This window comes from Bombina bombina, chromosome 4, assembly GCF_027579735.1.
Source record: "Bombina bombina isolate aBomBom1 chromosome 4, aBomBom1.pri, whole genome shotgun sequence".
Taxonomy (NCBI): domain Eukaryota; kingdom Metazoa; phylum Chordata; class Amphibia; order Anura; family Bombinatoridae; genus Bombina; species Bombina bombina.
The window spans coordinates 1,005,784,804-1,005,810,981 of record NC_069502.1 but is presented as its reverse complement, the minus strand read 5'-3'; the positions used below and the strand labels follow the sequence as shown (position 1 = coordinate 1,005,810,981).

At 40.6% G+C, this 26,178-nt stretch overlaps 1 protein-coding gene across 1 annotated transcript in view; it reads right to left on the bottom strand.

The window, feature by feature from the left end:
* Positions 1-26,178, bottom strand: part of ACTR2 (actin related protein 2) — a 160,218-nt gene that overhangs the window by 118,616 nt on the left and 15,424 nt on the right. Inside the window, exon 2 of the mRNA XM_053712095.1 lies at positions 8,952-9,062. Coding sequence (XP_053568070.1) covers positions 8,952-9,062 — 111 coding nt within the window. The remainder of the gene's footprint in view (positions 1-8,951; positions 9,063-26,178) is intronic.

Genomic DNA, 26,178 nt, shown 5'->3' with positions numbered 1-26,178 from the left:
AATCCTTAGTTGCCTGTAGATAAAATTTCAGGGCACGGACTACATCTAGATTGTGTAGCAGACGTTCCTTCTTCGAGGAAGGATTAGGACACAAAGATGGAACAACAATTTCTTGATTGATATTCCTGTTAGTGACCACCTTAGGTAGGAACCCAGGTTTAGTACGCAGAACTACCTTGTCAGAATGAAAAATCAGATAAGGAGAATCACAATGTAAGGCAGATAACTCAGAGACTCTTCGAGCCGAGGAAATAGCCATTAAAAACAGAACTTTCCAACTTGATATCAATGGAATGAAGGGGTTCAAACGGAACACCCTGTAAAACATTAAGAACTAAGTTCAAACTCCATGGCGGAGCAACAGTTTTAAACACAGGCTTGATCCTAGCTAAAGCCTGACAAAAAGCTTGAACGTCCGGAACTTCTGACAGACGTTTGTGTAAAAGAATGGACAGAGCTGAAATCTGTCCCTTTAAAGAACTAGCGGATAACCCCTTTTCTAAACCTTCTTGTAGAAAAGACAATATCCTTGGAATCCTAACCTTACTCCATGAGTAACTCTTGGATTCGCACCAATATAAGTATTTACGCCATATTTTATGGTAAATCCTTCTGGTAACAGGCTTCCTAGCCTGTATTAAGGTATCAATAACTGGCTCAGAAAACCCACGTTTTGATAAAATCAAGCGTTCAATTTCCAAGCAGTCAGCTTCAGAGAAGTTAGATTTTGATGTTTGAATGGACCCTGGATCAGAAGGTCCTGTTTCAGAGGTAGAGACCAAGGCGGACAGGATGACATGTCCACTAGATCTGCATACCAAGTCCTGCGTGGCCATGCAGGTGCTATTAGAATCACTGATGCTCTCTCCTGTTTGATTCTGGCAATCAATCGAGGAAGCATCGGGAAGGGTGGAAACACATAAGCCATCCCGAAGGTCCAAGGTGCTGTCAAAGCATCTATCAAAACCGCTCCCGGATCCCTGGATCTGGACCCGTAGCGAGGAAGCTTTGCGTTCTGACGAGACGCCATGAGATCTATCTCTGGTTTGCCCCAACGTCGAAGTATCTGGGCAAAGACCTCCGGATGAAGTTCCCACTCCCCCGGATGAAAAGTCTGACGACTTAAGAAATCCGCCTCCCAGTTCTCCACTCCCGGGATGTGGATTGCAGACAGGTGGCAAGAGTGAGACTCTGCCCAGCGAATTATCTTTGATACTTCCATCATTGCTAGGGAGCTTCTTGTCCCTCCCTGATGGTTGATGTAAGCTACAGTCGTGATGTTGTCCGACTGAAACCTGATGAACCCCCGAGTTGTTAACTGGGGCCAAGCCAGAAGGGCATTGAGAACTGCTCTCAATTCCAGAATGTTTATTGGAAGGAGACTCTCCTCCTGATTCCATAGTCCCTGAGCCTTCAGAGAATTCCAGACAGCGCCCCAACCTAGTAGGCTGGCGTCTGTAGTTACAATTGTCCAGTCCGGCCTGCTGAATGGCATCCCCCTGGACAGGTGTGGCCGATAAAGCCACCATAGAAGAGAATTTCTGGTCTCTTGATTCAGATTCAGAGTGGGGGACAAATCTGAGTAATCCCCATTCCACTGACTTAGCATGCACAATTGCAGCGGTCTGAGATGTAGGCGTGCAAAAGGTACTATGTCCATTGCCGCTACCATTAAGCCGATCACCTCCATGCATTGAGCTACTGACGGGTGTTGAATGGAATGAAGGACACGGCATGCATTTTGAAGCTTTGTTAACCTGTCTTCTGTCAGGTAAATCTTCATTTCTACAGAATCTATCAGAGTCACCAAGAAGGGAACTCTTGTGAGTGGAAAGAGAGAACTCTTCTTTTCGTTCACCTTCCATCCATGCGACCTTAGAAATGCCAGTACTAACTCTGTATGAGACTTGGCAGTTTGAAAGCTTGAAGCTTGTATCAGAATGTCGTCTAGGTACGGAGCTACCGAAATTCCTCGCGGTCTTAGTACCGCCAGAAGAGTACCCAGAACCTTTGTGAAGATTCTTGGAGCCGTAGCCAATCCGAATGGAAGAGCTACAAACTGGTAATGCCTGTCTAGAAAGGCAAACCTTAGATACCGGTAATGATTTCTGTGAATCGGTATGTGAAGGTAAGCATCCTTTAAATCCACTGTGGTCATGTACTGACCCTCTTGGATCATGGGTAAAATTGTTCGAATAGTTTCCATCTTGAACGATGTAACTCTTAGGAATTTGTTTAGGATCTTTAAATCCAAGATTGGCCTGAAAGTTCCCTCTTTTTTGGGAACTACAAACAGATTTGAATAAAACCCTTGTCCTTGTTCCGACCGCGGAACTGGATGGATCACTCCCATTAATAAAAGATCTTGTACGCAGCGTAGGAACGCTTCTTTCTTTATTTGGTTTGTTGACAACCTTGACAGATGAAATCTCCCTCTTGGGGGAGAGGATTTGAAGTCCAGAAGGTATCCCTGAGATATGATCTCTAACGCCCAGGGATCCTGAACATCTCTTGCCCAAACCTGGGCGAAGAGAGAAAGTCTGCCCCCTACTAGATCCGGTCCCGGATCGGGGGCCCTCGATTCATGCTGTCTTAGGGGCAGCAGCAGGTTTCCTGGCCTGCTTGCCCTTGTTCCAGGACTGGTTAGGTTTCCAGCCTTGTCTGTAGCGAGCAACAGCTCCTTCCTGTTTTGGTGCAGAGATAGTTGATGCTGTTCCTGCTTTGAAATTACGAAAGGAACGAAAATTAGACTGTCTAGCCCTAGTTTTGGCTTTGTCCTGAGGCAGGGCATGGCCTTTACCTCCTGTAATGTCAGCGATAATCTCTTTCAACCCGGGCCCGAATAAGGTTTGCCCTTTGAAAGGTATATTAAGCAATTTAGATTTAGAAGTAACATCAGCTGACCAGGATTTTAGCCACAGTGCTCTGCGTGCCTGAATGGCAAATCCTGAATTCTTAGCCGTAAGTTTAGTTAAATGTACTACGGCATCTGAAATAAATGAGTTAGCTAACTTAAGGGCTTTAAGTTAGTGTGTAATCTCATCTAGTGTAGATGATTGAAGTGTCTCTTCCAGAGACTCAAACCAAAATGCTGCTGCAGCCGTGACAGGCGCAATACATGCAAGAGGTTGCAATATAAAACCTTGTTGAACAAACATTTTCTTAAGGTAACCCTCTAATTTTTTATCCATTGGATCTGAAAAAGCACAGCTATCCTCCACCGGGATAGTGGTACGCTTAGCTAAAGTAGAAACTGCTCCCTCCACCTTAGGGACCGTTTGCCATAAGTCCCGTGTGGTGGCGTCTATTGGAAACATTTTTCTAAATATCGGAGGAGGTGAGAACGGCACACCGGGCCTATCCCACTCCTTAGTAACAATTTCAGTAAGTCTCTTAGGTATAGGAAAAACATCAGTACTCGCCGGTACCGCAAAATATTTATCCAACCTACACATTTTCTCTGGTATTGCAACTGTGTTACAATCATTCAGAGCCGCTAACACCTCCCCTAGTAATACACGGAGGTTTTCCAGCTTAAATTTAAAATTTGAAATATCTGAATCCAGTCTGTTTGGATCAGAACCGTCATCCACAGAATGAAGTTCTCCGTCCTCATGTTCTGCCACCTGTGACGCAGTGTCTGACATGGCCCTAATATTATCAGCGCACTCTGTTCTCACCCCAGAGTGATCACACTTGCCTCTAAGTTCTGGTAATTTAGCCAAAACTTCAGTCATAACAGTAGCCATATCCTGTAATGTGATTTGAAATGGCCGCCCAGATGTACTCGGCGCTACAATATCACGCACCTCCCGAGCGGGAGATGCAGGTACTGACACGTGAGGCGAGTTAGTCGGCATAACTCTCCCCTCGTTGTTAGGTGAAATATGTTCAGTTTGTACAGATTGACTTTTATTTAAAGTAACATCAATACAATTAGTACATAAATTTCTATTGGGCTCCACTTTGGCATTAGCACATATAGCACATGTATCTTCCTCTGAATCAGACATGTTTAACACACTAGCAATAAACTAGCAACTTGGAAATGCTTTTCAAGTAATTTACAATAATATGAAAACGAACTGTGCCTATAAGAAGCACAGAAAAAATTATGACAGTTGAAAATAAATAAGTTATAGCATCAAATCTTTGTAAAAAATACACAATTTTAGCAAAGGATTGTTCCCATTAGCAAAGGATAACTAACCCTGACAGCAGAAAAAATACACAAATAAACGTTTTTTTATCACAGTCAACTACAATCTTCACAGCTCTGCTGTGAATGATTACCTCCCTCAAAACAAGTTTTGGAGATCCCTGAGTTCTGTAGAGATGAACCGGATCATGCAGGAAGAAAATGAACCTCTGACTGAGTTTTTTGATGCGTAGTAAAAGCGCCAAAAATGGCCCCTCCCCCTCACACATAGCAGTGAGAGAGATCAGAAAACTGCTTTAATTTAAACAAAACTATTGCCAAGTGGAAAAAATAGTGCCCAAAACATTTTTTCACCCAGTACCTCAGAGAAATAAACGATTTTACATGCCAGCAAAAAAACGTTTAACCTCAATAAATTAATTGTTATTTAAAACCTATTGCAAGTCCCTGCAAATTAGGTTAAGTCTATGCATACAGTATAAATCCAGTGAAGTACCATTCCCCAGAATACTGAAGTGTGAAATATACATACATGACAGCCTGATACCAGCTACATCTACTGCATTTAAGGCTGAGTTTACATTATAACGGTATGGCAGGATTTTCTCATCAATTCCATGTCAGAAAATAATAAACTGCTACATACCTCTTTGCAGATTAATCTGCCCGCTGTCCCCTGATCTGAAGTTTACCTCTCCTCAGATGGCCGAGAAACAGCAATATGATCTTAACTACTCCGGCTAAAATCATAGAGAAACTCAGGTAGATTCTTCTTCAAATTCTACCAGAGAATAAATAACACACTCCGGTGCTATAATAAAATAACAAACTTTTGATTGAAGGTAATAAACTAATTAAAATCACCACAGTCCTCTCACACATCCTATCTATTCGTTGGGTGCAAGAGAATGACTAGAGGTGACGTAGAGGGGAGGAGCTATATAGCAGCTCTGCTGGGTGAATCCTCTTGCACTTCCTGTAGGGGAGGAGATAATATCCCAGAAGTAATGATGACCCGTGGACTGACCACACTTAACAGGAGAAACCTACTTGACAATTTCAACACCTGAAACGCCAATAGGCAATGGCACCTGAAAATTGTCATCCAAGATAATAATCTTGCCATGTCTCTTATACCCATTGAACACTTAGGAGCTATTTGCTGAAAAGCGACCATATTTGTAATGAAAGAAACCTAACCTGACATCTTCGTGCCAGAAATCAGGGACTTGTGATCATTGCAAACTACTCTTACTTTGCAGATTAAAAGCAACTCTAAATCAGGATATAAAAGTGTCAATGTATCTACAAACTATCTTAGACCATTAGATGTGAAGAATGACCAAAACCATCACCTATCCTGCAGGCTTATTAAAATTTCCACCAAGAGAGAAAACAAAATAAAAACAAAAACACTGCTGTATCAGGTCCAGATAAAAAAGCTGTTGTGGATAAAACAAAGCTCATGGAAGGAATGTATAATAGTTGTCACCACAATACCATGATAATGATGTGATCTTTGGTTTTCAAAGGATACAAGCAAATTATAACCCAGAAAGACAAACCGAACTATAAAAAGGTTTCGGTGTTTAGAAATATGAAGGTATGCAGTGTTCTCCACAGAAAATTTTGCCAGACAGGTGACATTTTGAAGAAGTCGGTGGGAGCAGTGTAATATTTTCTAATATTTTCAGATATCCAAAGTACAAATTAATTACATAATTTACCATTATTATTGCACAAATTATCATTAAATACATGTAACATTTTTAATACTGGTTAGTTTTAGCTTAATACTGGCTAAAATTTTAGCCAGGTGGTCAGTAAAATCAGCCAGGTGGGTACACCCACTAAAAAGTCCCTGGGGAGAATACGCGTATTATGTACCCTTCAAATCAACTATGACGACTCCACATGGGGAATAGATGTATTTTCATTTACTGGTTCTGTACTTGGTCAACAAAAAGGCAAAATATATATTTTACTTTTGGAATGGGGAGAGGGCATTCCTCCATTGGCAGTGGGGCAATAACTCAGTGGGAGTACTGTTGTCTTGCAGCAACCTGTCAAGTGGTGCAGCATTGTTAGGTGTTAAAGCATTATAACAGTATAGAGTAGGAGTCTAAGGTCATTTACACATGGGCATTAGCCAAGGGGGGAAATTTTGCCCAGATGCCATGACAGAGGAGTGGTCTGGACATAGTAAGTAAGATAGAAAATCTTGACCTTCATTGATTCTTAGTCTCAAAGAAAACATTATATTATCCCTTCTCCTATTTCAAGACATTATATATTAGTGACAACATTTCACCTGTAATGTAGATCACCATAAGGCAGTAGTAACATCTAATTAGCAGGTTGTGACCTTAAAACAATTTGCTGCAGACTTATGGCAGTAGAGAGATATTAAAAAGATCATCAAAATAAAATTAGTTATCTTTTAAGGTGATCTCTAAATTGTAGGTAATCTGTTTAATGTTCAATAGTCTGCTATTATTTATATTCAGCTGTACAGAAATTAAGGTTATTGAACCCATTTCCACCAAAAGTAATCTATAAAATCAGACCAGTTTGTCCATAATCAGTTAGTAGCAAATAGCTATTTCTTAGATTGCAATAGAACTTGCAAAACCTACGGTGGGTTACAAAGGATATAGCAGCAATAACATTTTTTAATCCACAGCAAAATCAGAAATGCTTCCATGGATTCTAACCATTTTACAAGTAAACTCACTCATTTTAATATTCAGTCCCTAATTCAATGCTTCAAGACAAAATTTGAAGCTAAACTTATAAGAACACTATTTTACAGCTGGGTCTAACTGACCGGTCATTTGTTTTCAAATGGGCAAGCTCTCCAAATTCTGAATTATTTGTGGGGCTGCAGCCTTGATTTAAAGTGATGGTAAATCCTAGCGTTTGTGAAACACTAGGATTTACAATTGGAACAAATAAAGTGGACTTCATGAAGTATCAAATACTTCAATGCTGAAAGCTCATTTGTTGAAAGCATTCGCCGCACTGAGCTGCTCAGGCAGCCCACAGGCAGAACGCAATGTTGCAGTGAGGTGACGTTTCCAACTCTTAGCAAAGAGCCGTGCGTTCCAACTGGCACCAAGCCGGATACCTCGCACCGCTATTGGCTAAGAGGTAGAAATGTCACCTCTCAGCTTATAGCATTCTGCCGTGGGCTGCCTGAGCAGCTAAGTGTGGCGAACGCTTTCAACAAATAAAGGAACTTTCAGCATGAAGAATTTTATACTTCATGACTGAAAGTCCTCTTTATTTGTTCCAATTGTAAATCCTAGCGTTTCACAAACGCTAGGATTAACCATCACTTTAAAAAACAACTTTTCTGTACATTAAAAGCTGCTAAAAAATGCTCATTATTAAACAGGCCATGCGGCATCACATTTAAAAACATGCAGCTATTATTAAGATGTTATCTATTTTAAGAAAACATAACAAATTGAAACAATGCTTTATTGTTAAAACAAATGCTATGGTTCATTAAAAAACCCAAAAACACAAACTGCACATACATGACTAGAGATCTCTAACAAACGCAAAAGATCTGAAGCAACCTCACTTACCATTTTTTTCTTATTCTACTTAATGGAGACAAAAAAGAGGAAGAAGCAATTTGGTCAGTTAACAGCAACATTTAAGGAAATGAAATAAATAATGGACTGATTGTACAGATTTGGACAATGTTTAAATGAAATACAGTAGTTTAAATGATTAATCAATTTTCTGTCTAGCATCTTAATATGATATTAATTTTGTAAGCCCTGGGCTAAACCTCAGATTTCTTGTAAATCTGTAAGTCACATCACCAGCTTTAAAGGGACAGTATACTATAAAACAAAATTCCCTTAATGTGTTTTCTATTACTTGTTTTACCAGCTGCAGAGTATAAAATGTATGAGATTTGCTTTTTTAAGACTTATTTGTGTATATGAATTAGCTGATTTTGTGTTCTGAAGCCACAACCTAATAAAATGGGTTGAGCTTGTAGGTATAATCAGATCTCATTACTTTATCACATTGTGTAAATATACCTGCTTCTTTATCTTATATCTGTCCATAAACCAATCACCAATACTTGGAGAGACCAATGGAAAATTAACATTTGTATTGCCTTATCTCTTCTATAACCCACTGGGAGTGTAATTTCTTCTACTGGCTGTGTTAATAAAGCTTGGCCTCGTGGCCAAAAACTTTCAGGAGGGGTGGGGATACCACAGGCTAAATAAACTAATTCAAATGCCAATATAAGGTTAATGGAAATACTTGTAAACAATTTAATACACTCCAGCAGGTAAAGTGAATCATTGGGAACAAATTAAAGGGGAGAAATTTTTTGAGTAAACTGCCCCTTTAATATTGATCAAGTTGAAAATGATGCTTTAAGGGCAGCAGATTTTTTGTCATCTCAAATATTACCAACTTAATTATCTATCAGCAAAATGAACACTATCTTATAATTCTGTAAGACCTGTTGACAAAGTTATACAATGAAGGTAAAAAATAATAATCACAAATAAATAATTGCCTTCTCTGCTTTTAGAGCCTGAGGAGACTAGGGCGGTGATGAACATGTTAAAAGCTTGAGAAAAAGAGAAAGCAAAATATACTACTTATAGAAAGTATAAATTATTTCTGCCTTAACACAAAAGATTTAAGCGGTTTTGTGTCAATAATCAATGACATAATATAAGGCTGTCAAAGAGAAAAAATGCCCAGAAACCAGGCAAGTAGTCAAAATTTTGTTGTGTTTACTTGTACTTACCTTAATTTCAATGTTTCCCACTTTGGCAGTAGATCGAATAACAGGTCGCCCAACCAAAGCTGGGAAGATGTGTTCTGGAAAGTTAGAGCCGGCATAGCCACACTTTACAAACTGAAAAACAGTAAAGAAAAGAACCATCATTACAATGAATGTTTACTAAACCGTTTTAGCTAAATTCATACTAAAAGAGGCACTGTACAGTATTTTGTCTCCTTTAGGAGATACTGATAAAAATGAAATGGCTAAAAGAACCACCAATAATGACTATCAGTACCCAAGCATTGGGCCTTGTAGATGATAGATAGATCTACTGTTCTTGCAGGCTTTGCTGATTTGAATGAGTATGTTCTTGAGAACAATGGTTGGATGTTTCAATGAGCAAAACCAGCTATTTCAAATATAAAAAAAAAACCAAGGATTGATTTTCCGCACATTTAATACTCTGCAGCTAATAAAACTAATCAATGGAAAATACATTAAAAGGGACATTCTAATGTAAATGTTCCAACTCATTAGTGCATGCCAGTTTTGCATTCCTGTATCTTGCAAGCTATGCGTTTAACACATTGCAGCTTTTGAGTAGGACCTGTAGATAAAAGGAGTGTCATACAACCACCAAACTGGTTCACTAACCATATACTAATTAGGAGCTGCACGGTTTAGCATTGTCAAATCTGATTTTAGCTATGTGTTTATTCCCTTTGCTGGGATTAAAAACATAGGGTTGATCATAACCTATAATTTAAAATAAAATCGGCATGTTAATGGTTGTCATGATCACACTCAGCCATTTTCTTGGGTATAAGTAGCATTTCCCCCCCATTATTGTATTGGTGAAAAAATGGTTTAATACTTAACATAAACCAATCCTTTTTTTATAATCACAATCCAAATTCTCAATACTTAACACATTTACATTCAAATGCCTCAGATAAAAAGGACTTGATAAAACCACTTTTTAAATTATTATTGATTACCCCGAAAAGTTTGCAAAAATCAAAGTTCGTTTTTGCACATAGATAAAAATGCACTGAAATGACCCCACATATTGCATGATGTTAGCAAGCAACTCTGTCACACAGATACAAAACACTAACTGCTCAATTAAAAGTTAGAAAAATAACAAGCAACTTCACGCTGATAAAAAATAGCCAAACTGATAACCCAACAAGTACAATATATTGATAATTTACTTTTTAAATCCTTTAGAGAGACACACGCACACATATCTCTACAGTTTTGGAGCACAACAGATTAATTGTGCACATCACCTATTAGCATAACTACATGCTATTAAAAAGGCGCCAATCAACCTGTGATGTCACTAAAACAAACAAAAAAATTGCCATTTAATTTGTCCTTAATCAGCCGCACTATAAGGCAGCAGTTTTGCAACAATGTCAGTGTTCTTCCCCAGGACATTTTTAGTGCTGCACCATCCTGCTGATTTTAATGACCAACCGGCTAAAATATTAGCCAATATGAAGCTAAAATTAGCTAATATTAAAAATGTTTAATTTTTATTGCACAAATTATCCTTAAATACATCTATGTTAAATTATGCAATTCATTTGTGCATTGGATAGCAGAAAATGATATTAGAACATATTACACTGCCCCCATCTACTTCATAATGCCACCCGGCTGGCAACATTTTCTGTGGAGAACATGGACTGTTATACATTAGCAAAAACACTAGATGTCAGCACTACTTCCTTTCATATAGTCCTCCAGACATGTGCATGCTATCTATCTTGGTATCTCTTCAACAAAGAATATACATAAAAACAATGACAATTTTCTAATAGAATTAAAATGGAAACTTTTTAAAATGTTATTCTCAAGCTGAATCATGAAATAAAACATTGGACTTCGGGTCCCTGTAAGTGTTGTTTTTGGGAGGTAAAGATTTAGGCACGATGTTGTAAGCACCATCACAATAGAATTATAAGATCGCTGGTGAAATGTTCTAAAGGGCTAAAATCAGAGTTTGAAGGCAATCTCTGTGGGAGGTGATGCTTCTCTGACAGCGGCCGAATGTTAAAAGGGACATTGTACACTAGATGTTTTGTAGATGTTCCATTTATATAACCCTGCTGGGAGTGTTTCTGTAACAAATATAGTTTCGCACAACACTCTGCTGACTTTCAGACCTCTCACCAAGTTCCAAAGTATCAGATGCATACTGATGTGTATAGACTCCTGCTGGCTCCTGCTTAAGTTATTTGTCTTTTCATATGCAGGGAAGGGGGAGTGTCTGCTATTTCTGCTTTCCCAGCATCTTTCACTGGGTGTCCCAGCCTAACCTGATCAACAGTGCTAAACTGTGAGCTTCTAAGTACGTTTTTTAAAAGGCTTTATATCAGTATCTGTGCACATTCTTCCTTATAGTAATGTCTATTACATGCAGTTATATGAAAATTGGTGTATACTGTCCCTTTAAATGCAGAATGCCACCTACAGTGAAGGTATAATGTAAATGATCCCTTTAGACAGTACTGAATGCCAATACAATTTACATATGTCAACCAAAACGCAACCTCTTTTGTTAAAACCCTATAAGAGCTGGGGATTGTGGGTATATTGTACATGTGCATAGTTATATGTTTGTATTATACTTTTCTTTAAAATACTACATTATAAATTTAAAGTAATTTCATTATATAAATGTTTTTTTTTAAATTTTGTTGTGTTCTTTTCTTTTTAGGAAGATTTCACCCATAGAAGACTGTAGCTTTGGCATTTTTCTTTTTACCAAAGTGTGTTTTTTCATCTTTGCACTATATAAAAACATAAATTATGCTTACCTGATAATTTAATTTCCATCTGTATAAGGAGAGTCCACAGCTGCATTCCTTACTTGCGGGAAACATATACACAAGCTCTAGAGTACACAGAGCCTAATCTGAGGACAGAACATTCTGCAAAACCTCTCTCCCGAAGGCTGCTTCGGCAGAAGCAAAAACATCAAACTTGTAAAACTTTGGAAAAAGTCTGTATGGAGAACCAGGTAGCCGCCATACAAATCAGATCCATAGAGGCCTCATTTTTGAAGGCTCAAGAGGAAACCACTGCTCTCCTAGAATGAGCCGCAATCCTCAGAGGAGGCTTATGTCCCGCCGTTTCTATGCTAAACGGATGACACTCCTCAGACAAAAAGATAAGGAAGTCGAAGAGGCCCTCTGACCCCTACACTTCCCAGAAAAGAGAGCAAACAGAGAAAGAGGTTTGTCTAAATTCCTTTGTGGCCTGAAAATAGAACTTCAAGGCACAAACCACATCCAGAAACACGTTCTAAACGTTCCTTTGACGAAGGTGGATTAGGATATAAGGAAGGAACCACAATCACTTGATTGATGATGCAAATTGACCCAACCTTAGGAAGAAAACCTAACTTGGTTCGTAGAACAGCCTTATTGGCATAAAAGGCCAGATAAGGAGGGACGCATTGCAAGGCAGCAATCACAGATACTCTGCGCGCAGAAGCAATAGCCAGTAGAAAGGAACCTTCCAAGACAACAATTTAATGTCCACTTCATGCATAGGCTCTAACAGAGCCCATTGCAAAACCTTAAGGACAAGATTTAAACTCCAAGGAGAAGCCTTAGCTCTAAACACAGGTCTGATCCCAGCAGAGCCTTAACAAATGGCTGAACATCTGGAAGCTCTGCAAACCTCTTGTGCAATAACAGACAGGGCCGAAAACTGTCCCTTCAGGGGACTTGCAGAAAAGCCCTTCTCCAGTTCATCCTGGAGAATAGAATAAGTAGGTCCTCCACAGCTTATGATAGATGCGATGAGCAACCAGCTTACGAGTTTGAATGAGAGTAAAAATAACTCTCTCATAAAATCCTCTCTTGGCTAGGACAAAGCGTTCAATCTCCACGCAGTAAGCCTCAGAGAATCTAGACATTGATGAACAAAGACCTTGGTCAGCAGATCCCTGCGACAAGGTAACTTCCATGGAGGAGATGACGACATCCCCACTAGATCTGCGAACCATGTCCTTCATGGTCAAGACGGAGCAGTCAGTATCACTGACACCTGCTTGACTCAAGCAACTACACTAGGAAGTAGTGGTATCGGCCAGAAAGAATAAATTAGATTGAACCTCAAAGGCACCGCTAATGCATCTGTTAGCTCAGCCTAAGGATCCCTGTACCTCGACCCCTATCTGAATAGCTTGGTATTGATACATTATGATATCTTCCTCTTGCAAATCTCTGTAAACAATCGGGATGGAAAGACCATTCTCCCGGAATGAAAGCATTGTCTGCAGAGGAAATCCGCTTCCCAGTTGACCATACCCGGAATGTGGATCCCTGACAGAACAAATGCGGGTCTCACCCACACCAGATCCAAGATACTTCCCTCAAACTAGAGATCTTCTTGTTCCCCCCTGATGGTTGATGTAAGCCATCGAGGATACATTGTTTGATTTGAATCTGATTAACTATGACATACCCAGCAGAGGCCAAGCCTTCAGAGCATTGTATACTGCCCGAAGATCCAAAATGAGATTAGGAGGGAGCTTTACCTCCTGAGACCAGAGGCCTTGTGCCTTCCTGGCACCCCAAACAGCTCCCCAGCCTGACAGACTCGCAACCGTAGTCACAATCACCCAGGATGGTTTTGAGACGGACGTCCCTCAGGACAAGTGATCCAGACAAAACCACCAAGAAAGCGATTCTCCCGAATGGTTGTCCAGAGAAATCTGTTGAGAGAGATTCGAATAATCGCCTTTCCACTAGTTCAGCATGCGCAGTTGCAACAGTCTGAGGTGGAACCTGGCAAAGGATATTATGTCCAAGCTGGACACCATGAGACCAATCACCTCCATACACGAGCCACAGATGGCCTTAAGGAAATCTGGAGGGCAAGACATGTTGAAGCTAGCTTGCAACATCTCTAGTCTGTTAGAAATATTCTCCTGTCTATTGAGACTATTATAGTACCCGAGAATTCTACCCTGTACTTGATATAAGAGAACTCTCTCTAGATTATCTACCATCCATGGGATCGAAGAAGACAGAGGAGATATTCCAAATGGTCCACTCTTCGAAAAATTTCTTTAGCTAGACCAAACAGAAGGGCAATAAACTGGAAGTGCTGATCCAGGAATGCAAACCTTCGGAACTGGAAGTGGCCCTTGGGGATAGGTACGAGAAGGGACCATCCTTCAGATTTATTGTGGTCATGAACAACCGCTCTCAAACAAGGGGAAAAATTGACCTTATTGTCTCCATCTTAAACAAAGGGAAATTTAAAAACCTGCTTAAGCACTTTAGGTCCAGAATCGGACGGAAAGTTCCCTCCTTTTTAGGGACCACAAAAAGGTTTGAATAGTATCCCAAACCTCTAACTGTGATACCGGGACAATTTCTAGAGGACAGATTCCATACACACCCCAGAAAGGCTGGATGAAAAAAATATCCCATATGTTGAAACATTTTTCTTAACAGAGTTTCCATCTTTTATCCATGGGCTCTTCACACGAAGAACTATCCTCAAGCAGAAAAGTAGTATGTTTAGCAAGGGTGAAGATAACGCCATCCCATTTAGGGACAGGACCTCACAGCTCCATTTAGAGTCCAGGACCGGGGACAATTTGTTAAAGGGAGAAGAGGGGGAAAAGAAATCCAATCCTGTCCCATTCATTCTTAATAATGTTTGCCAGCTAACAGGAGCAGGGAAGGATAAGGTACCAGTCTGTCCTCAAACTCTACCCAATTTAGGAATTAAAAGGTTCATCAGGCAATTTGGCCTCTGGAACCTCTGAATTCGCCAAAAACTTCCTTTAGAAGAAATCACAAATTCCTAAACTAGTCTGGTTCCTCCGCAGCCGGAGGTTTAGAGACAGCAGACTCTGACCCAGAATGTTCATACTCTGAATTCTCAGAAAGAACTTCATCCTCGGATAACGCTCAGTTAAATCCAATAAATTATCTGATGTACTCTGGAAAGGAGTGCAATATGTAACCTTTCACTTGCGCTTAGCAGGGCGAGGTAATGCATTAAAGGCTGCAGACACCGCCGTCTGAACTGCGCAGTAACATCTAGTGAAAAAAGGCCCCCTCCAGATGAAGGATCAGCAATGCTACGGGAAAACTGCATGTGTAGAGATATAAGAATGTAGGGTACGCACCTCACTGGACGACAACTCCTCAGAGGTGGACGGCTCCGTAGTATCAAACAGGTTTGATATCATCACATTATCAAGGCATATGGAACATAATTGAGAGGGCGGAATTAAGATCTCCTCACCATATAAACAGGAATTACTCAATAGGAATAGAGGGAGTGCCCTCTAAAGTAACAGAATCCTCCATCGCTAGTGCAATAACCGGAGAACTAGAGAAATAAAACATCTTATTTTATTCCAAAAAAACAGAACCCTTAAACCCCAATGGCTGGGGCACTCACCACCTCATATGACCAAGACAGTACAGAGATTTATGATGATATATATATCACGTGTATATATAGTATCAACCTGAAAAAACACACTTTGGTAAAACAAAAAAGTTGTGGCTACAATCTTCTGTGTGATATTAATATCCTGTACATGAAATAGTTTTAAAAAGAAACACACCATCAGTTAAAAAAAAACCACAAACTTGACAAGCCAGAGCACAACTGGCACCTTAATATTGGGGCCTGGCACCCTGGTTTGGAGCCCTCGAAATCCGCAAGAGTGCTCGCCACTTCCTACTGCCGGCTACCACCAGCTACATATAAAAACTTACCCTGGTGAAGCTGGATCATTTAGAGGCCAAGCTATTGGAAACCACAATGCTTATGTTTCATAGGCGGGTACAAGTTAAAATAATGTGTATGGCTAAGAGCAAAGACAATGTGTTAACGTAACCGGGTGAAGGTAAAGCCAATGCTTTGGTAGAGTGGAGTGATAGTGTTAAGGTAGAGGCCTGGAAGTGTGGTGGTATGTAGTGCATTTTTTAATTTGGCAAATAAGAACGGGGCCTGTACCTTCCCAAGTTAGTGAGGGAACAGTGGTAAATATAATGAGGTGGAATTCCCGCTCAGTAAAAAGCTGCATCTGGGTTAATGTGAGTGGGGGTAGTGTCTGCCTACATCACCTACATCTGTGTTGCTCCCTCCCTGCGCTGTTTGCTGGGTCTCTGAGTAGCCCGTGTTGCTCTGCCATTTGTTGCCCTTACTGACAGGCGGTACATTACCCAGTCCTCGTGTACACTGACTGCTGATGGTTTCATTGGAGAGTTGCCGTCATAGGTTTTGCTTTATTGTGCAGCATTCTGTGTCCCTGTAGTGTCAGTCTACCTGGGAACCCATAACTCTGCTGTGCTCCTGGGTTATATATGCTTCCCACTGTGAAAGTATAAGGGGCCTGGGACTGTGCATCACTTGGTTTTCTGCTGTGGCCATTTCTTGTATTGTCGGGTCCAGTGTCAGAGTACAAAGAGACACTAAGATAATGCTGCAACTCCTGTCTTGTCTAGCAGCATCACAGTCACTTCCTCTCCCTTTTTCTGCCAGCTGTTTCTCCTCAGCGGCACAGAATAAAATAAATTAATAAAGAAGTTACAAAAAAACAAAACCCAAAAAAAAAAAAACCTTCCACAGCTACGATTTAAGAGCCCAGACTACGAGAGAGGACAGAGTGTATTGATGTACAGGACGCTGCAGCCCTTTTTGGCAACCATTGGGTTAACAGCTCTCCCTTCTAGGTACAGGACCCTAGGTTACGTGGAAGGGGCTACTGCTCTGTGCTTCACTGCTTCATCCAGGAAGTGTAACATTGGTGACATAATATATGGCTCCTAAAGATTGGCATTTAGAGCAGACTTATTTTGCAGACATGAATCTCAATCTGTCTTGATTTTAAATTTATTCTAGCTGGATTTCTTTTTATATACTATACATTCAAAATTATATATAGTTTAAAAAGAAGCTTCCGCTCTGGTCTGGTAGCAAGCTACATTGAGTTTAATGGCGCGATCGGGACGGCTGTGAGTAGACATCTGCCCAGATGCGCTTAGGAAAAAAAAAAAAAAAAACAGACCCGCTCAGTAGAGCAAGGAGCAGTGGTCTGAAAAACTATACTTTATACAACAAAATATTGCAGCCATATTTTATTATAAAGCTTGTGCTAAGATAGTTATATAATTCTGCACTACGTTTATAATTTAGATAAAAGAAACAGTTACAAAATGGTAACCAGAACCCAGAAATCTGAAGTCGCTGTTCTAAAACAACCCCATACTTTAAAAAAAAAAGCTGCCATTCCAGCTTTTATCAATTAAGCCACTTTGACTACTCAGGGACAGTATAGCATGGGGAGGAAATGACTGTCTTTTCAGGGTCTCTGTTAGCAGAATATAGAGAAGTGACAAGGTAAAAATCTGCAGCACTGAACAGCTCAGGCAAAATGAAGCCATTTACCATATATAGACTTTATAAGATTGTGGTTTCACTTCCTATTGAGTCATACACTGCTAAAGCACACACAAAGCAGAAATTACAGATGTGGTATTACACATTTTCAACGCAAGAGAAAACAGCTAGTCTTCAACTGACTATTACTTCTGTTCTCCAAATGAACAATTTTGGCTGATGATGTATATAGGTCTATCAATCAGGAATATTACAATTTAGACACCACAGAAACACAACACCAAGAATAACGTTTTAAACTGCACTTATAAATATTTGGCCAAGTCCTGTAAATATTTTATCCAGCTACATATTTCACATGGAGTATTTCAAATGCCCATATTGACACTAATTTAAATACACTATGCACACAGAAGTTTAAAAAAAAAAAAAAAGGACTTGTGTATCCTCAAAACAAAAAATAACAGAAGAGGTAAAATGCAATCAATAGTCTATATTTATTAAAAACAATAATTATTACCTTTCTATGGGTACTATGTATACAAAAGTATTAAAACAAAGATATAAAACTACATTTAGATTATGTATAACCTGTATTTGTAAATATTGTGTAAATGGAATAAGATATTGTTTACACTTGGTCCCATCCCCTCTACAAACTGTCCTATTTTACAGGTGCAAATATTCCAAACCCCAAACCTTTTCTGGTCGCAAGATGCTTGGATAAATGGTTTTCTTCATTTAAATACAAAATGTAATATAATTCCACTTTTTTTTTTCCTAGTCCCTTATGAATTGGTAAACAAACTATTGTAAAAAAACAAAAAACAAAAAAAAAAAAAAAACAACTTTCAAAACTGCTGCAGTCCAAGATTTAAAGTGAATGTAAATTTTGATGCTAAAGTGCCCGGTTTTTAAAACTTTGATTAAAAACAGGGGCACTTTAATTCATCAATATTTGAATTTCACTCCTGTTGTGAAAAAAAACTTACCTTTTAATCTTCACAGCAGCTCCAGCTTCCTCCACCTGTTTCAAAGCCTCTTCCTGGGTCTAAAATGAGGTATCTGGCTTCCTCCAATCACAGCAGTGAATCAGACACTGAATCCCCCGGGGGGGAATCTGTGATTGGAGGATGACCTATCAATCATTTCTGACATCAGAAATGGCTTGTGAGACCGGAGAAAGCTGTAGCTGCTGTGAAGATTAAAAGGTAAGTTTTTTGTCACAACAGGAGTGAAATGTAAATTTTGATGAATTAAAGTGCCCCTGTTTTTAATCAAAGTTTTAAAAACCGGGCACTTAAACATCAAAATTTACATTCACTTTAAGGAACAAATATGCAAGGGAAAAAAAAAAGGTGTGTAACAAAGAATCCATATACTATTTACATTTCTTATCTTTCTTCTAGAAGCTCAAAGTTTGCTTCTGTACATACGACATATTCAAAGGTGTATTTCTACCTGCTACATTTAAATGAATAACAGAAAGGACACACAAAAAAAAAAAAAAAGTGTATACATAGCTCTCTCAAAACACCAATGAGAGTTAAAGGGACAGTCTACACTAAAAAAATTTGTTTAAAAAGATAGATAACACCTTTACTACCCATTCCCCAGCTCTGCACAAAGAACATTGATATATTAACATACTTTATAACCTTTAAAACCTCTAAATTTCGGCCTGTTTCTAATCCACTATAGACAACCTCTTAATCACATGCAATTTTATTTGCTTTTTTACAACAGGAGACTTCTAGTTCATGTGGGCCATATAGATAACATTGTGTTAATACCCAAGGAGTTAACACAACAGTAATAAATGCAAGTCAATAGATAATACATGTTTTAAAAAGTCATGTGATCAGGGGTCAGAAGATGCTTAGATACAAGGTAATCACAGAGGTATAAAGTATATTAATATAACTGTGTTGGTTATGCAAAACTGGGGAATGGGTAATAAAGGAATGATCTAAATTTGAAACAATAAAACATTCTATTGTAGACTGTCCCTTTAACCCTTTTCATGACATGCCTAATTTGTCTTCAATCGTAACATTCCGATGTAAACAAATTGAAATGATGGGATCCAGGCCGTAATCCCATTCAGAAAGCGAGTTTGGCTTCAGTACAGCCTAACGGCTAGGACGTTTCATGCCGTCCTAACTGCGCTAAAGCCCAGTGCAGTTAGGACGGCATGGAACTTCATAACGGGGTTAAATAAATAAATTATAAAAAAAAAACAATTTATGCTTCCCAAATAAATTCCTTTCCTTCTGGATAGGCAGAGTCCATGGCTTCAATGCTTACTGTTGGGAAATACAACACCTGGCCACCAGGAGAAAGAAAAGACACCCCAGCCAAAGGCTTAAATATACCTCCCACTTCCTCATTACCCCAGTCATTCTGCCGAGGGAACAAGGAAAAGTAGGAGAAACATTAGGATATAAATGGTGCCAGAAGAATAAAAATAAAATAGGGGACCGCCCATAGACAAGAAAAACGGGAGGGGGACGTGGATTCTCCCTATCCGGAAGGAAAGGAATTTATCTGGTAAGCATAAATTATGTTTCCCTTCCTAAGATAGGGAGAGTCCACGGCTTCATTCCTTACTGATGGGAAAACTTATACCCAAGCTCCAGAGGACACTGAATGAATAACAGGAGGGAACAAAAAGGAAGAGGCGGAACCTATTCCACAGCCTTCAAAACTCTTCTCCCGAAAACTGCTTCAGCCAAAGCAAAAACATCAAACTAGTAAAATTTTGAAAAAGTATCTAAGGAGGACCAGGTAGCTGCCTTACAAAGCTGATCCATAGAGGCCTCGTTCTTAAAGGCCCAAGAGAAAGTCACTGCTCTAGTGGAATGAGCCATTATCCTCTCAGGATGACGATGTCCCACTGTCTCGTAAGCTAAGCGGATGACATTCCTTAACCAAAAAGAAAGGGAAGTCGAAGTAGCCTTCTGACCCTTACGCTTCCCCGAATAGACAAAGAGGAAGATTGTCTAAACTCCTTAGAAGCCTGAAGATAGAACTTCAAGGCGCAAACCACATCCAAATTGTGAAGTAAGCGTTCCTTCGATGAAGGAGTAAGACACAAGGCAGGAATCTCCTGATTGATGATGTGATCTGACACAACCTTAGGAAGAAAACATAATTTAGTAGGTAAAACTGCCTTATCTGCATGAAAAATCAGATAAGGAAGCTCACGTTGCAAAGCAGAGATCTCAAAAAATAAAATCCTGGCAACCTTAACTCTGTGCCGTCCTCCTGTGGCCAGGTTTTTATTTCCCAAAAGTAATGCATACAGCTGTGGACTCTTTCCATTTAGGAAGAAAAGAGACAGTCTGCCCCCTACCCGATCCCTGATCAGGGTCCGCCCCTTCATGCAGATAGGCAGGCTTCCTATTCTGCTTGGATTTATTACAGGACTGAGCCGGCTTCCAAGTACTCTTGGGTTGCTTGAGCTTGGAGGAGGATTGTTGCCGTTGGGATTTGTCAGAACGAAAATTAGAAGATTGTCGTCCCTTAGACTTGTTCTTATCTTGTGGTAGGAAGGCACTCTTGCCTCCGGGAACTGTAGAAATAATGGAGTCCAGACCTGAACCAAATAAAATCTTTCCCATGGAAGGAAGAGAAAGGAGTCTGAACTTAGAAGTCATATCCACAGACCAAGACAAGAGTGCCCGGCAGGCTAGGACCGCAAAGCCAGAGGCAAATGATTTGCAGATTCGCATCACAGATCAAAGAATTAGCAAATCTCAGAGCTTTAAATTCTTTCTTGAATATCCTCGAGGGGAGGCTCCACCTCAATGAGTTCCAACAAAGAGTTGCACCAGTAAGTAGCCGGTCCGGCAACCGTGGCACCTAGAGTCAACAAAAATCTCGTATGGTGAAACATCTTTCTCAGAAAGGTTTCCATGTTCTTATCCATTGGCTGTCTGAACGAAGAACTATCCACAAGAGGTATAGTAGTACGTTTAGCAAACGTAGAGATAGCACCATCCACCTTAGAAATGGAGCCCCACAAATCCAGTTGAGAGTCTGGGACCAAGAGGGAGAAAAACAAAATTTATGCTTACCTGATAAATTCCTTTCTCCTGTAGTGTGGTCAGTCCACGGGTCATCATTACTTCTGGGATATTAACTCCTCCCCAACAGGAAGTGCAAGAGGATTCACCCAGCAGAGCTGCTATATAGCTCCTCCCCTCTACGTCACACCCAGTCATTCGACTGAGAACCAATGAGAAAGGAGAAGCCAAAGGGTGCAGTGGTGACTGGAGTATAATTTAAAAAATTTAGACCTGCCATAAAAAACAGGGCGGGCCGTGGACTGACCACACTACAGGAGAAAGGAATTTATCAGGTAAGCATAAATTTTGTTTTCTCCTGTTAAGTGTGGTCAGTCCACGGGTCATCATTACTTCTGGGATACCAATACCAAAGCTAAAGTACACGGATGACGGGAGGGACAGGCAGGCTCTTTATACGGAAGGACCACTGCCTGAAGAACCTGTCTCCCAAAAACAGCCTCCGAAGAAGCAAAAGTGTCAAATTTGTAAAATTTGGAAAAAGTATGAAGAGAAGACCAAGTTGCAGCCTTGCAAATCTGTTCAACAGAAGCCTCATTCTTAAAGGCCCAAGTGGAAGCCACAGCTCTAGTAGAATGTGCTGTAATTCTTTCAGGAGGCTGCTGTCCAGCAGTCTCATAGGCTAAACGTATTATGCTACGAAGCCAAAAAGAGAGAGAGGTAGCCGAAGCTTTTTGACCTCTCCTCTGACCAGAATAAACGACAAACAGGGAAGACGTTTGTCGAAAATCCTTAGTTGCCTGTAGATAAAATTTCAGGGCACGGACTACATCTAGATTGTGTAGAAGACGTTCCTTCTTCGAAGAAGGATTAGGACACAAAGATGGAACAACAATCTCTTGATTGATATTCCTGTTAGTGACCACCTTAGGTAAGAACCCAGGTTTAGTACGCAGAACTACCTTGTCTGAATGAAAAATCAGATAAGGAGAATCACAATGTAAGGCAGATAACTCAGAGACTCTTCGAGCCGAGGAAATAGCCATTAAAAACAGAACTTTCCAAGATAACAGCTTGATATCAATGGAATGAAGGGGTTCAAACGGAACACCCTGTAAAACATTAAGAACTAAGTTCAAACTCCATGGTGGAGCAACAGTTTTAAACACAGGCTTGATCCTAGCTAAAGCCTGACAAAAAGCTTGAACGTCCGGAACCTCTGACAGACGTTTGTGTAAAAGAATGGACAGAGCTGAAATCTGTCCCTTTAAGGAACTAGCGGATAAACCCTTTTCTAAACCTTCTTGTAGAAAAGACAATATCCTAGGAATCCTAACCTTACTCCATGAGTAACTCTTGGATTCGCACCAATATAAGTATTTACGCCATATTTTATGGTAAATCTTTCTGGTAACAGGCTTCCTAGCCTGTATTAAGGTATCAATTACTGACTCAGAAAAACCACGTTTTGATAAAATCAAGCGTTCAATTTCCAAGCAGTCAGCTTCAGAGAAATTAGATTTTGATGTTTGAAGGGACCCTGGATCAGAAGGTCCTGTCTCAGAGGCAGAGACCAAGGTGGACAGGATGACATGTCCACTAGATCTGCATACCAAGTCCTGCGTGGCCATGCAGGCGCTATTAGAATCACTGATGCTCTCTCCTGTTTGATTCTGGCAATCAATCGAGGAAGCATCGGGAAGGGTGGAAACACATAAGCCATCCCGAAGGTCCAAGGTGCTGTCAAAGCATCTATCAGAACCGCTCCCGGATCCCTGGATCTGGACCCGTAACGAGGAAGCTTGGCGTTCTGTCGAGACGCCATGAGATCTATCTCTGGTTTGCCCCAACGTCGAAGAATTTGGGCAAAAACCTCCGGGTGAAGTTCCCACTCCCCCAGATGAAAAGTCTGACGACTTAGGAAATCCGCCTCCCAGTTCTCCACTCCCGGGATGTGGATTGCTGACAGGTGGCAAGAGTGAGACTCTGCCCAGCGAATTATCTTTGATACTTCCATCATTGCTAGGGAGCTTCTTGTCCCTCCCTGATGGTTGATGTAAGCTACAGTCGTGATGTTGTCCGACTGAAACCTGATGAACCCCCGAGTTGTTAACTGGGGCCAAGCCAGAAGGGCATTGAGAACCGCTCTCAATTCCAGAATGTTTATTGGCAGGAGACTCTCCTCCTGATTCCATTGTCCCTGAGCCTTCAGAGAATTCCAGACAGCGCCCCAACCTAGTAGGCTGGCGTCTGTTGTTACAATTGTCCAGTCTGGCCTGCTGAATGGCATCCCCCTGGACAGATGTGGCCGAGAAAGCCACCATAGAAGAGAATTTCTGGTCTCTTGATCCAGATTCAGAGTAGGGGACAAGTCTGAGTAATCCCCATTCCACTGACTTAGCATGCACAATTGCAGCGGTCTGAGATGTAGGCGTGCAAAGGGTACTATGTCCATTGCCGCTACCATTAAGCCGATCACCTCCATGCATTGAGCTACTGACGGGTGTTGAATGGAATGAAGGACACGGCATGCATTTTGAAGCTTTGTTAACCTGTCTTCTGTCAGGTAAATCTTCATTTCTACAGAATCTATAAGAGTCCCCAATCTTTGTGAATTGGTATGTGAAGGTAAGCATCCTTTAAATCCACTGTGGTCATGTACTGACCCTTTTGGATCATGGGTAAGATTGTCCGAATAGTTTCCATTTTGAACGATGGAACTCTTAGGAATTTGTTTAGGATCTTTAAATCCAAGATTGGCCTGAAAGTTCCCTCTTTTTTGGGAACCACAAACAGATTTGAGTAAAACCCTTGTCCTTGTTCCGACCGCGGAACCGGATGGATCACTCCCATTAGTAAAAGATCTTGTACACAGCGTAGAAACGCCTCTTTCTTTATTTGGTTTGTTGACAACCTTGACAGATGAAATCTCCCTTTTGGGGGAGAGGATTTGAAGTCCAGAAGATATCCCTGAGATATGATCTCTAACGCCCAGGGATCCTGGACATCTCTTGCCCAAGCCTGGGCGAAGAGAGAAAGTCTGCCCCCCACTAGATCCGTTCCCGGATCGGGGGCCCTCAATTCATGCTGTCTTAGGGGCAGCAGCAGGTTTCCTGGCCTGCTTGCCCTTGTTCCAGGACTGGTTAGGTCTCAAGCCTTGTCTGTAGCGAGCAACAGCTCCTTCCTGTTTTGGTGCAGAGGGAGTTGATGCTGCTCCTGCTTTGAAATTACGAAAGGAACGAAAATTAGACTGTCTAGCCTTAGGTTTGGCTCTGTCTTGAGGCAGGGCATGGCCTTTACCTCCTGTAATGTCAGCGATAATTTCTTTCAACCCGGGCCCGAATAAGGTCTGCCCTTTGAAAGGTATGTTAAGTAATTTAGATCTAGAAGTAACGTCAGCTGACCAGGATTTTAGCCACAGTGCTCTGCGTGCCTGAATGGCGAATCCGGAATTCTTAGCCGTATGTTTAGTTAAATGTACTACGGCATCCGAAATAAATGAATTAGCTAGCTTAAGTGTCTTAAGCTTGTTTGAAATCTCATCTATAGTTATTGAGTCAAGAGTCTCTTCCAGGGAGTCGGACCAAAAAGCGGCCGCGGCCGTGACAGACGCAATACATGCAAGGGGTTGCAATATAAAACCTTGTTGAACAAACATTTTCTTAAAGGATTACTTTCTGTTATAATTTTTAAGATAAACAACTACAATATTAAACTTAATAAACATTAATTAAAACCTACTGACCTATATTTTCTCCAAAACGAAGTTTCATAACGTTCTAAAAGTTATATCTTTTATTCGCCGATGATGTCACGTTATCCTGCCCACTCTTTTCAGCACTGCCTGTTCAAAATACTTAAACCAATAACTTTGTGTTTAAAGCGCCATTTTGAAACCTAGGTATTGTCAACGGATTGGTACAGAGCAAAGGATACCCACGGAGTGGGTTTGGAAAACAATTAAATTTGCAGACAAGATTTCTGATATACGGTAGAGATATGTTAATGAAATGCCATTGATAAAAAGCATATTTGGGGTAGTTAGTTAGTAACAGGCATAGAAAATATTTACTTACAGTGGCCCTTTAAGGTAACCCTCTAATTTTTTATCCATTGGATCTGAAAAGGCACAGCTATCCTCCACCGGGATAGTGGTACGCTTAGCCAGAGTAGAAACCGCTCCCTCCACCTTAGGGACCGTCTGCCATAAGTCCCGTGTGGTGGCGTCTATTGGAAACATTTTTCTAAACACAGGAGGGGGGGAAAAGGGTACACCGGGCCTATCCCACTCCTTAGTAATTATCTCTGTAAGCCTCTTAGGTATAGGAAATACGTCAGTACTCGCCGGTACCGCATAGTATCTATCCAGCCTACATAATTTCTCTGGGATTGCAACGGTGTTACAATCATTTAGAGCTGCTAATACCTCCCCTAACAGTACACGGAGGTTTTCGAGTTTAAACTTAAAATTAGAAATGTCTGAATCCATTCTATTGGGATCAGAACCGTCACCTGCAGATTGAAGCTCTCCGTCCTCATGTTCAGCATACTGTGACACAGTATCAGACATGGCCCTATTATCAACAGCGCACTCTGTTCTCACCCCAGAGTGATCACGCTTACCTCTTAGTTCTGGTAATTTAGCCAAAACTTCAGTCATAACATTAGCCATATCCTGTAATGTGATTTGTAATGGCCGCCCTGATGTGCTCGGCGCTACAATATCACGCACCTCCCGAGCGGGAGATGCAGGTACTGACACGTGAGGCGAGTTAGTCGGCATAACTCTCCCCTCGTTGTTTGGTGAAATATGTTCAATTTGTACA